General features: G+C 45.9%; 2 protein-coding genes and 1 long non-coding RNA gene across 3 annotated transcripts; 2 read left to right on the plus strand and 1 right to left on the minus strand.

The window, feature by feature from the left end:
• Positions 1-1,842: 1,842 nt before the first annotated feature.
• LOC120694082 lies at positions 1,843-2,748 on the minus strand. The gene is made up of 2 exons (XR_005683325.1): positions 2,438-2,748; positions 1,843-2,339 (listed from the first exon to the last, which is right to left on the minus strand). It is a non-coding gene; the product is annotated as an uncharacterized LOC120694082 (long non-coding RNA).
• A 1,148-nt stretch (positions 2,749-3,896) lies between these two features.
• LOC120694081 lies at positions 3,897-5,823 on the plus strand. Its single transcript, XM_039977250.1, has 3 exons — positions 3,897-4,639; positions 4,727-4,873; positions 4,964-5,823. The coding sequence occupies exons 1-3, from the start codon at positions 4,016-4,018 to the stop codon at positions 5,522-5,524; spliced, it is 1,332 nt and encodes a 443-aa protein (XP_039833184.1). The 5' UTR covers positions 3,897-4,015; the 3' UTR covers positions 5,525-5,823.
• A 2,835-nt stretch (positions 5,824-8,658) lies between these two features.
• On the plus strand, positions 8,659-11,354 carry LOC120694069. The gene is made up of 3 exons (XM_039977239.1): positions 8,659-9,175; positions 9,530-9,810; positions 9,921-11,354. Exons 1-3 carry the CDS (start codon positions 8,947-8,949, stop codon positions 10,362-10,364), a joined length of 954 nt encoding a protein of 317 aa, XP_039833173.1. The 5' UTR covers positions 8,659-8,946; the 3' UTR covers positions 10,365-11,354.
• The last annotated feature ends 853 nt before the right edge of the window (positions 11,355-12,207 follow it).

Below are 12,207 nucleotides of genomic sequence, written 5' to 3' on the forward strand. Positions count from 1 at the left end.
CCCACAGAGTGGTTCGCCCCGTCAACAAGTTGACTTACTCTAAGAAGCAGATTCGTCGTCGTAGGAAGTAGGACAAGACCAGCAGGCGAGGCCGTAAGGTTTAAGAACATATATGATGACTTCTATGTACTGTGAAACTGTGATGCTTCCTTTCGTACAAAAAATTTGTTTGGAACAATTGCAGTGTTTCATATTCAAAATTAGTACAATTTCCCTACCATCAGGGTAGATGGTCTTTCTCACCAGCCGATTCCAGCCGATTTGCTGCATTATGGCTAGGTACATCATATAATCAATTCTCAGGACCCAACAGTGTTTCCTTGTCCAAATGACCACATCCAAAATCAAGATGACTTGGAGGAAGTAAGTGAACACTATGACCTGAGAATTGAAGACCTGAAACACTTCATCTCTGGGGTTTGCAACCAATAGAAACCAATGTCTTCCTTCGGGCTCAATATTAACTCGAACAGGGAAAAATATTGTAGGCAAATCGTGCCCCACTGCGTCCTATTCTTGTATGTAGAATGTGCTATTCCGTGAAACTGAACGTGCTAATATGAACCACGCCGACTATCAAGGGAATAGGTCACTAAATACTAACTAATTCAAGTATCTTTCAATTTCTATTCAAATATGTTTTGAGTGAATTTGGCATCCTGGTACATATAATGAGTAGAAAGTAGCTGTGCGTATATAGTTGCATTGAGTAAATAGAATTTATCGCCCAGACGTGATTCTTCAAAGTTTTCTAATATTAGTACAAGCTTGCAATTTTGAACCCCCCATAGTTTAGGATTTTGGCTCCGAGGTAGACGCCGGACTCTCACTCCGCCGGCCGCCGCCCAGCTCATCCACACCTGCATGTCGACTTCGAGAGGCTCATCGGCGATGCCGCCAAGAACTAGGTTGCCATGAACCCATCAACACCGTCTTCGCTAAGACCACGATATACAGGATGTGCTATTCCAAGATACTGGATGTGCTATTCCACGGTACTGGAATGGCAAAGCCGCGGTCCTTTCTAGTATGTGCTATTTCATAAACTCGGACGTGCAACTGCATACTTTAGTGTCAAGGATGTGCTATTCCAAGATACAGGATGTGTTATTCCAAGATAAGATACAGGATGTGCTATTCCAAGGTACTGGATGTGCTATTCCAAGATACAGGATGTGCTATTCCAAGATCTCAGTTATTCTGGTCCTAATAACTCAGAATATGATTAGACCTGACGGTGAGCGAGTCTCGTCAGGATAATAATCATCATTTTTTCTGGCACACTATGCGCACTAGCTACTCTATATTGCGAGCAGAATCTGTGTGTGTAAGTCCCCCCATCCCCATGCTACTTGCGGTCCCGGAAGTGCTAGCCTCGTAACCGAAGCTGGCTCCAAAGTCGTGGCACATCGATGTGCTATTCGGACAAGCGTTATGTGCTAATTTGAGAGTCCGTATGTGCTATCCTCCTAACCTAAGATGGCTCTAAAGTCATGGCACCTACCATCTGGTTTATACGGCTAGCACGTCCGGGCTACGTGAATAGCACATCTTGTGTCAATGAATATCACGCCGTGGGTTTATCCACCATCAGTATACACCTAGCAAGTCGAGCACTCCGGAATAGCACACCCAGTCTCAACTAATAGCACGCGATGTCTGTTCAGCTGGTAGCGACCCTAAACTAAATGCGAACCATAAACCGCAAACATAGAAACCCCCCTTCTTGCATAGTACTAGCATCGTTTGCCCTTTTCTGACCTGGCTCTGGACCGGTGGTTTATATGAGCCTCCAATGTGTAAACTTTTGAGGACCATTGCTCACTCCTAAATAAATGTGAAGGACAGAATCAAAACAAAAAATATATAAAGGGGAAACCAGCTGCAAGCTAGGTATTCTACATTACATCTCACATCTCACAATACAAATCATCTCACATCTCACAATACATTACAATCGCCTTGGATGCCTACAGATCAGTTCATCCCATCTCACAATACATTACGATGTCTACGATTACCGGTCCTTTCTAGCTAAATGCAGCAATTATTATTACATCGATATTAATTATTACATGGATATTAAATCAGGCAATGCAGCTTGCTTACTAGCGCTAGCTTGGCTTTCTGATTCCTTTTTGTTTGTGAAGTTGCGAGCTAAATCATCGTCCTGCCCCCCGTAATTGTTGGTTATCGTGCCGAAGCAGCTTACGTTGGTTGAACAGTTGCTGCAGGGGAGGCAACCGCCGAAGCAGCTAAACAGCTTCGACCAGCTCGGAAATTTCATCTTCGACCAGCTTGGGTTTTGTGAGAAAATAGAAATCGATAGAATCCTACAACTAAAGCAAACAAAGAGAAACTTCGTCCGTGGGTTTGCTGATGCAGATACAGGCAGAATGCGATGATTCCAACAAATACATGTAACAATGGGGGGTACCCGATCCTGATGCGCGGGGGGTGTTGGTGGTGATGGGCGCCGTGATGGTCCCCGTGGCGGTCTCGGAGGAGGCGCCGCGGATCTGCCGGTGGTGGTGACCGCCGTGATCTCCGAGGCGGTGCGCTCCGGGAGCGTGGCGGTCTCGGAGGATGCGCCGCGGAGGGTGATGTCGGTGATGGCGAGCGCCGCGGTCTCCAAGGCGCCGCGGCCTCCAACGCTGGGGAGGGGGATTTCAGCAGTGCTCATCGTTCAGCAGTGCATCTCGTGAAGGTACCGCGCCGCCGCGTGCTAATTCGCGAGACAGAATATGCTCTAGATTTCGTTTTGGGTGAGTTCGAATGGGTTGGGTAGGGGGCTCTCAGTTTTGAGATAAAAACGGTTTGGGCCTCAACGGCTCCGCCTCCGCCTCCGCGCGTCCCCAATCAACGAACGGCCCACGGCCCATTTGCCAACCAGTTCAGATCGGACCGGTCGGAACTTCTCCTCGGCAAGATCGGACCAGTACGAAGATCCCTCTCGCACGGAATAACTGAGTGATGGGCGACAGAGTAATCCAGTACCTTGGAATAGCACATCCAGTACCTTGGAATAGCACATGTCGGCGCCACGACTTGGGAACCCAAGGATAGCACGACCACTTTCAACAGATCGGACCACTCCGAAGCCGAATTCGGTTGAAGCCGAGCGAATCTGAGTCATTGATTAGCATCCGACGGCTAAGCGGGAGCGGGAGGCGTTCGGCGGCGGACTGCAGCGGGAGGCGTTCGGCGGCGGACTGCAGCGGGAGGCGTTCGGCGGCGAGCTAGGGTTTCTAGATTGGGATTTCTAGATTGTTAATAGCTGGCGGTGAGCTAGGTATGTGGTTCCCCTCCCCCTCCCCGTCCCCTTTGGATTTCTAGATTTATGGGTTCTACACTGTGTTAACATGTAAATTTGCCGCTAATCAAATTCGATTCTGTGCAAATTGGATTGTTTGACTTGTTCAACTGTATGATCAGCAGGAAGAGACAAGCCAAGAGTCGCCTGCCAGCTTCAAATCTTGATCATTCTCAAGAGACACGAAGAGCAAGGAAACAAGTGTTCCCAGAAGGTGATATTGAACTCTCCTATTTCTTTACATTAACCACTTTCTATTCTTTCTTTTAACATGTTTCTGTGCGAATTGGATTGTTTGACTTGTTCAACTGTAGATGGCTCCTCCTGGTATGATCAGCAGGAAGAGACAAGCCAAGAGTCGCCTGCCAGCTTCAGATCTTGTTCATTCTCAAGAGTCACACGAAGAGCAAGGAAACAAGTGTTCCCACAAGGTGATATTGAACTCTCCAATTTCTTACGCTTCATCCTCTTTTTGATAGGGGGTGGTGAGTACATCTTTACTGGTTTTGTAGCACGCAAACTCCGGCGAGGTCCACCTAAAATAAGCAATTAATAGAAAATCATTTCAGATAGCAATGTGAAAGTAGAAGCAATCAGAATTGACAAAAACAATAGCTTCAAACTCCTCCCTCAGACCTTTAGGATCACCTTCACGTACATCATCCTTGTTTTTTTTTTCTAAAGCAGAGATGTGATATCAATATGAGATCATCACCAAAGTGTGTAGTAGATGCAATAGCGGCCCTCTCACTGGACCAAAAGAATAAGATCAAAGAGTTGGGCTTTGGGGAGCTTCTAAAGTTTAGTTTAGATGGCTTTGGAGACCGCTACATGCTAGAATTCCTCATGGACCACACAGACCCAGAAAATATGGAAATTCGAGTGGGGGGAGGAGATAAGAACCTGCCCATCAATGAACACGTAGTACAATGCGTTCTTGGCGTGCCAACTGGAAAGGGAAGAGACACACCAGATTCCCCCTACATGGAATCTGAACTTAACAATCTGAGAACAGAGCTTGGTGTCAAAACTGACAAAATTAAAAGCTCTGACCTCATAGCCAAGATCAATGGTGGTGGCACAGACTATTTGACCATCCGTTGCTTTTTTATTCTGTTGTGCTACAAACTTCTGCTCCCTGGTTCACAAAACCATGTTACCGAGCGGGAGGTTGCCCTGACCAAATCACCCAAGGACATTGCGGAGGTGAACTGGGCAAAGGCTGTTGTCGATAACCTCCGTTTGGCAGCCCGCAAGTGGCACTCCAATAAGTTGGCAGTTTCAAAGAAGAAAAGGACACTCTCTGGTTCTGTGACATTCTTACTGGTATGTGGTTTGTGCTTTTTGTATAGGCATATCTATTGTTCTTCTACAATTATTTGTTTACCATAGTTGTATTTTGTTTCCCCATAGTTGTACTATCTAGACCATCTACGGAGTCCTCACAGTATACCTTGCATTATCACCCCGAGGACTTCCGTCTACACCACGGATATTATCAAAAAAATCATAAAAGCAGACAAGAGGAGTCGCAGTGGTCACATTTATGGCCTCCTAGATGTAATAAACCCTAAGAGCTTCCGTCTCCAATTTTATTTTATTTTTTACATTATCTGCATTTTGAAGCTTATCAAACCTGATCCTTTTCAGTTCAGGAGCATGGTGGGTACATGCTATTCAATGGGTAGTAGGCAACTTGTTCCGAACATCAGAATTGAATCGTTGCATTCCAATTTTTTTCAAGATTTAAGCCCACGAAAGAGGGAAATTGCCACATCATATTTCAACACAATTGACAATTTGATGGGACAAATTTTGAAGGAGAGGAATCAGTTTATGATCTCCATGGGCGTGCAAGATGCCCAGAACAGCAGCAGAGCAGCTGATCCTCAGGGCGGTGACCCAGGAATCCAAGATGATCCCCGGAACGAGCATTTTGAAGCTTATCATGAGGTTGCTGCTGATCAACAGATTAGAATTGTTGATGGTTCTCTTACTGCTCTTGCTGCTGCTGCTGCTGCTGAAGATGGTGGCGGCGGCTCTCTTCCTCCTCCTCCTGCTAGCCTGAAACATGCACGGAAAAGGACAGTGAGGAAAGAAACAGGCAAAATGACATTGAATGCTTCTAAAGGTGATAAAGATGAAGACAAAAATCCTGGTTTAAGGCGTTCAAAAAGGAGAATGAATCATCCCACGCCTTCTAATTACTGATGATATTCTTTGCCACATGTTCTATAGAACGGCCTTGTTGTTGTAATATTAACATTTTAATTTTTAGACGTTGTTGTCATTGTTCTTAGAACAGCGCCACATGTTCTATAGAACGGCCTTGTTGTTGTAATATTAACATTTTAATTTTTAGATGATGTTGTCATTGTTCTTAGAACAGCGCCACATGTTCTATAGAACTGCCTTGTTGTAATATTAACATTTTAATTTTTAGACGTTGTCGTCATTGTTCTTAGAACAGTTGAACATGCCAAACTAACATGGTGGAGTACTATTTTTGGGAACAAGGCCTGCTATTTTAAATACTTTAGTGTCAAGGATGTGCTATTCCAAGATACAGGATGTCCTATTCCTAGATACAGGATGTCCTATTCCTAGATACAGGATGTGCTTTTCCAAGATACTGGATGTGCCATTCCAAGATACAGGTGTGCTTTTCCAAGATACTGGATGTGCCATTCCAAGATACAGGATGTGCTTTTCCAAGACACAGGATGTTCTATGTGCAAGATACTGGAGTCCTGGATGTGCTATTCCAAGATACAGGATGTGCTTTTCCAAGATACCGGATGTGCTATTGCAAGATAGTGGATGTGCAATAGCACATCCCCTATCTTGCAATAGCACATCCGGTATCTTGGAAAAGCACATCCTGTATCTTGGAATAGCACATCCAGGACTCCAGTATCTTGCACATAGAACAGGATGTCCTATTCCACGGTACTGGATGTGCTATTCGTAGGTACTGGATGTGCTATTGCAAGATACAGGATGTGCTTTTCCAAGATACAGATGTGCTATTCCAACATACAGGATGTGCTATTCCAAGATACACGATGTGCTTTTCCAAGATACAGGATGTGCTATTCCAAGATACAGGATGTGCTATTCCAACATACAGCATGTGCTACTTCTAGATACAGGATATGCTATTCCTAGATACAGGATGTGCTATTGCAAGAGACTGGATGTGCTATTCCAAGATACAGGATGTGCTATTCCAAGACACAGGATGTGCTATTCCAAGACACAGGATGTGCTATTGCAAGATAGTGGATGTGCTATTCCAAGATACAGGATGTCCTATTTCAAGATACTTGATGTGCTTTTCCAAGATACAGATGTGCTATTCCAACATACAGCATGTGCTACTTCTAGATACAGGATGTGCTATTGCAAGAGACAGGATGTGCAAGCAAGATACTGGATGTGCTATTCCAAGACACAGGATGTGCTTTTCCAAGACAGGATGTTCATAATCCCAAACCCTAGCACACAAACAATGATGTTCATAATCCCAGACCACAGATCTCATTGCCGGAGAACACAACAAGTTCTGAGTTTGCTCCAAGCTCTAATATATGTGACGACCTAGGCCGAGATCCTTGATTGGGTTTGATCGGGTTATCGGTGGACATAAGCCCAAAACCCTAGCACACAAACAATGATGTTCTTAATCCCGGACCATAGATCTCATTGCCAGAGAACATGACAAGTTCTGAGTTTGCTCCAAACTCCAATGTATGTGACGACCTTGGCCGAGAACCTTGATAGGGTTTTGGGCTTATGTCCACCGATAACCCGATCAAACCCAATCAAGGTTCTCGGCCAAGGTCGTCACATATATTGGAGTTTGGAGCAAACTCGGAACTTGTCGTGTTATCTGGCAATAAGATCTATGGTCTGGGATTAAGAACGTCATTGTTTGTGTGCTAGGGTTTTGGGCTTATGTCCACCGATAACTCGATCAAACCCAATCAAGGATCTCGGCCTAGGTCGTCACATATATTAGAACTTGGAGCAAACTCAGAACTTGTCGTGTTCTCTGGCAATGAGATCTGTGCTCTGGGATTACGAACATCATTGTTTGTGTGCTAGGGTTTGGGGCTTATGTCCACCGATAACCCGATCAAACCTAATCAAGGTTCTCGGCCAAGGTCGTCACATATATTGAAGTTTGGAGCAAACTCAGAACTTGTCGTGTTCTCTGGCAATGAGATCTATGGTCTGGCATTAAGAACGTCATTGTTTGTGTGCTAGGGTTTTGGGCTTATGTCCACCGATAACCCGATCAAACCCAATCAAGGTTCTCGGCCAAAGTCGTCACATATATTGGAGTTTGGAGCAAACTCAGAACTTGTCGTGTTCTGTGGCAATAAGATCTATGGTCCGGGATTAAGAACATCATGGTTTCGCCGCTAGGGTTTTGGGCTTATGTCCATCGATAACCCGATCAAACCCAATCAAGGATCTCGCCCTAGGTCATCACATATATTAGAGCTTGGAGCAAACTCAGAACTTGTCGTGTTCTTTGGCAATGAGATCTGTGCTCTGGGATTACGAACATCATTGTTTGTGTGCTAGGGTTTGGAGCTTATGTCCACCGATAACCCGATCAAACCTAATCAAGGTTCTCGGCCAAGGTCGTCACATATATTGGAGTTCGGAGCAAACTCGGAACTTGTCGTGTTCTCTGGCAATGAGATCTATGGTCTGGTATTACGAACGTCATTGTTTGTGTGCTAGGGTTTTGGGCTTATGTCCACCGATAACCCGATCAAACCCAATCAAGGATCTCGACCTAGGTCATCACATATATTAGAGCTTGGAGCAAACTCAGAACTTGTCGTGTTCTCTGGCAATGAGATCTGTGGTCTGGGATTACGAACATCATTGTTTGTGTGCTAGGGTTTGGGGCTTATGTCCACCGATAACCGATCAAACCTAATCACGATTCTCGGCCTAGGTCGTCACATATATTGGAGTTTGGAGCAAACTCGGAACTTGTCGTGTTCTCTGGCAATGAGATCTATGGTCTGGGATTAAGAACGTCATTGTTTGTGTGCTAGGGTTTTGGGCTTATGTCCACCGATAACCCGATCAAACCCAATCAAGGTTCTCGGCCAAGGTCGTCACATATATTAGAGTTTGGAGCAAACTCAGAACTTGTCGTGTTCTCTGGCAATGAGATCTATGGTCTGGGATTAAGAACATGATGATTTGGGCGCTAGGGTTTTGGGCTTATGTCCATCGATAACCCGATCAAACCCAATCAACAATCTGGGCCTAGGTCGTCACATATATTAGACAGAGGCTGTCTAATCGCCGCCGCCGCCGGCGTGGCCCTTCTGCCCGCATTGAAGTTCTGCCCCTCCCTCCAACCTCCATTCTCTCCCCCAACAAATGAAGGGCGAGTCCTCTGGTCCGGGCCCGGACGGCAGTGGCCATGCGCGGAGATCCAGCCGAGTCCTCTGCCTCCGAGTCCTCTGGCTCCGAGTCGCTGCCCCCGAGCCTGTCTAATCGCCATTGCTCTGAGTCACTGGCCACAGCCGCCGGCGTGCCCCTTCTGGCCTTCACTGCCCGCATTGAAGTTCTCCCCCTCCCTCCATTCTCTCCCCCAACAAATGAAGGGCAAGGGCGAGTCCTCTGGTCCGCGCCCCGACGGCAGTGGCCATTCGCGGAGATCCAGCCGACGCATTGCCGGCAAATTTTCTTACCAATACAGCCGACGCATAGCCGGCCCATATTCTTGCTGGATCGGTGGTGGCTCTTTGGTGAGGCTCAGCCGTCGCATCGCCGGTTGCAGATCTCGTTTAACTCGGTCTTCACCTTGTCGGTCCAGTCGATTGCCAGGTACCTCCTCTTCCTTCGCATCTGCTGACCACGAAGTAGGGTTCTTGGGTCCTAGGGTTCTTGGTTCTTGTGGAATAATGGAATCCAGTGGTAAATTATAGAGCACTTAATAGGATTGCTTGCTACAGAAGTATCGAGTGTCAGCTTTGTCTCAGCACATAATCAGTAATTGCCCAGTCCAATAGATAGTTGTAATATTTTGTGTTTCACTTCTCTGACCATTGTTTAAAATTGTTGGGGGCGCAAGGGATGGCATATCACCCTGGAACACCGATACACGATTTGCTTGCAGAAATCCATACAATACTTTCAGAACAGATGGTTAAACTCCTTGCATCTTTTTTTCCCTTTTAGGTTGGAGGGATCCGTTGGACATGGCATGGCCTGATGTATTGGACACAGTTTTGGTGGATGCGTGTTTCAAAGAGGTTGAGAACGGCATCTATGTAACAGAATTCACTCACCTTTTTTGGCAGAATGTTACAAAATCCATTAATGAACAAACGAATATGACTATTTCACTTAAGGATCTGCAAAATAGGTTTAAATACTTCAAAGATTTGTGGGGACGGTACAACAAGCTTACGCGGCAGTTGTCAAATGGCGCAGGCCCGATAAAGCTCTCACTTGAAGAGGTACCTCACCTGAACATTTCAGTCTTTCTCTGTTTATAGGTACCTCACCTGAACATTTCAGTCTTTCTCTGTTTATAGAACTTAACACTAACTGACGCTTTCCATTGCAGATAAAAAAAGAACTTGAATCGGGTAAATACGAACGTATGTTGCAATATTTGGATCAGCTCACACATATATTTGTAAGCTGTGATGAGCATAAGTCACCATCAGTAGCTGCGTATCGTGCCAATATTAGATGTGGGAACTTAAGTAGTGCAAGTACTGGGAAGCGCAGCATTGATGAGACCTCTTCCAGCCATGTTCGGCAGAAGAGCTCGAAAGTTCATGTGGCTCAGTCATTACAAAATGGCATGACCCACGAGGATGCAATGCAATATCTTAAAGACCATGGCATCTTAGGTGGTACTTTAAAATTTTGTATAGCCAATAAGTTACTTAAAGACTATCAAAATCTGAGTACGTTCTCCCGTCTGGAATCCCTTGAGGAAAGGATCAGTTTCCTGGAAGGAACCTGGAAATTAGAATCTGATGGATCAGTTTCCTGGCAGTAACCTGGAAATTAGAATCTGATCCCTCTTCCTTAAAGGTAAGCCAGTTTGTTTAGGTCTTCTGTAGTCATGTCAGTTATTTATACTTATTGCACTCACCTTTTTGCTAGTCTAGTGTGATGAGAGGAGCCTGAACTCCTGAGTGCCCGCCTGCTGGTAAGCCTGCAAATATATCCTGTTCCTGTGTTTTTTTGCTAGTCTAGTCTGGCCAGTAATACCATCTTGTTTATACGGCTAGCACGTCCAGGTTTACCGAATATCACATTCTGTCTGAAGGAATAGCACGCGGTGGGGGCACGATTTGCCTACCATCTAGTAATAACATGTCATGGAGACTGCGTTCAGCCTTGGTTTCTTTCTGTTTACATGTTTTTCTACCTTCTGAAAGTACTGATGACTGTATATTGCTTTCTGAACAGCCTGTTATTGCTTTCTGAAAGGTTTACCCTGGAGCGATGTGGTTTCTCAAACAAGCTACTTGGCATTTATTTTCTTTGTGGCAATGTTCTATGGATGTAACTATGAACTACTTACTAGTATGCTGCCCGATGTAGTGATGTTCTCTTCTGGAGAGGGATGCGGATGCCATTCAGCAAGCAATGCCAAGGAAGATTAGTGCATGGCTTCATTGTTGTTGTTTTGGCCTTGCTGTTTGGCCTGGTGTTGAGTTTGGCTGGCCCCGTTTGAAATGGCCTTAGAACTGTTCTTCCAAGGCAAGTCCTTGTGGCCAATTAGCCCTTTGGAGAACAAACGTGGCTGATAACGTATTAGAACACAGAGTAGACAATCGAACTAGAAGTCCGGCGAGATCTCTCGCCGGCAATCTGTATTGATGTTTATCTTCCTGTGTACAACCCTAATCCTCACGTGCACCGAGAGTTCTACATATATAGGGATTGAAGGGTCGTGGCGTCCGCTCGGGGAGAATGTTTGTCTCCTCGTGGACATGGATCTGTGATTATCCACTAATAAAGTCATTAGTTAGATTAATGTCATGGATAGTTTGCTAATTGGATATTTTGATCCTCAACAAAAACCACAGCGTCGCGTGAGTTTCTGAGTGAGCTCGCCGGCGTTTGGAACTCCGGCCGAGTGGCAGCAGCCGTCCAATAAATAAACGCCCGAAGGCCGAACGCCACACCCCGCCGAGCGCGTCGCACGGGCTGTTTCAAAATGCTGGCCGCGATAATGATAACCGCGATTAGGGCATCGGAGGAAGCGGGCCGTGGGCCCAAGGCCTGGCCAGCTTGATGGGCCGCGCTTCCTCCGATCTGTCAAGCCTGCTTCCTCCGATCTGTCAAGCCTGCTTCCTCCGATCTGTCAAGCCTGCTTCCTCCAATCTGTGCTCCATTTGCAACGTGTGCTCCATTTGGCACCTCTGCTCCATTTGAAACCTGTGTTCCATTTGGCACGTGTGCTCCATTTGCAATGTGTGCTCCATTTGACACCAGTGCTCCATTTGGCACCTTTGTTCCATTTCCCATGTGCGCTCCATTTGACCGGTCTGCTCCATTTGACAAGTCTGCTCCATTTGGCACCTGTGCTCCATTTGCCACATGTGCTCCATTTGACACGTGTGCTTCATTTGACACCTGTGCTCCATTGTGCAGCTGCGCTCCATTTGACATCTGTGCTCCATTTGAGAAGGGGCACCTCTGCTCCATTTGACACGTGTGCTCCATTTCGCACCTGTGCTCCATTTGGCACCTCTGCTCCAACACCCATTTCTGAGTTCCAAAGTCACAGAGTGGTAACTCGTAGGAACAGAGTGAAAAAGTCACGGAGTGGGTAGAAAATCTATTTTTTTTACGGGGAGGCAATTGGCCGAGATGGGCTGCAGGCTAGG

Source organism: Panicum virgatum, unplaced genomic scaffold (assembly GCF_016808335.1).
Source record: "Panicum virgatum strain AP13 unplaced genomic scaffold, P.virgatum_v5 scaffold_2972, whole genome shotgun sequence".
In the NCBI taxonomy this organism is placed as follows: Eukaryota; Viridiplantae; Streptophyta; class Magnoliopsida; order Poales; family Poaceae; genus Panicum; species Panicum virgatum.

What these genes read in the sequence shown, in the direction of transcription:
- LOC120694081 (XM_039977250.1), top strand. Translation starts at nt 4,016, where the DNA reads ATGAGATCATCACCAAAGTGTGTAGTAGATGCAATAGCGGCCCTCTCA. An exon ending in GTTCTGTGACATTCTTACTG is followed by an intron (nt 4,640 to 4,726) that starts GTATGTGGTTTG and finishes GTTTCCCCATAG; the next exon opens with TTGTACTATCTAGACCATCT. An exon ending in ACATTTATGGCCTCCTAGAT is followed by an intron (nt 4,874 to 4,963) that starts GTAATAAACCCT and finishes GATCCTTTTCAG; the next exon opens with TTCAGGAGCATGGTGGGTAC.
- LOC120694069 (XM_039977239.1), top strand. Translation starts at nt 8,947, where the DNA reads ATGAAGGGCAAGGGCGAGTCCTCTGGTCCGCGCCCCGACGGCAGTGGC. An exon ending in TCGGTCCAGTCGATTGCCAG is followed by an intron (nt 9,176 to 9,529) that starts GTACCTCCTCTT and finishes TTTCCCTTTTAG; the next exon opens with GTTGGAGGGATCCGTTGGAC. An exon ending in TAAAGCTCTCACTTGAAGAG is followed by an intron (nt 9,811 to 9,920) that starts GTACCTCACCTG and finishes TTTCCATTGCAG; the next exon opens with ATAAAAAAAGAACTTGAATC.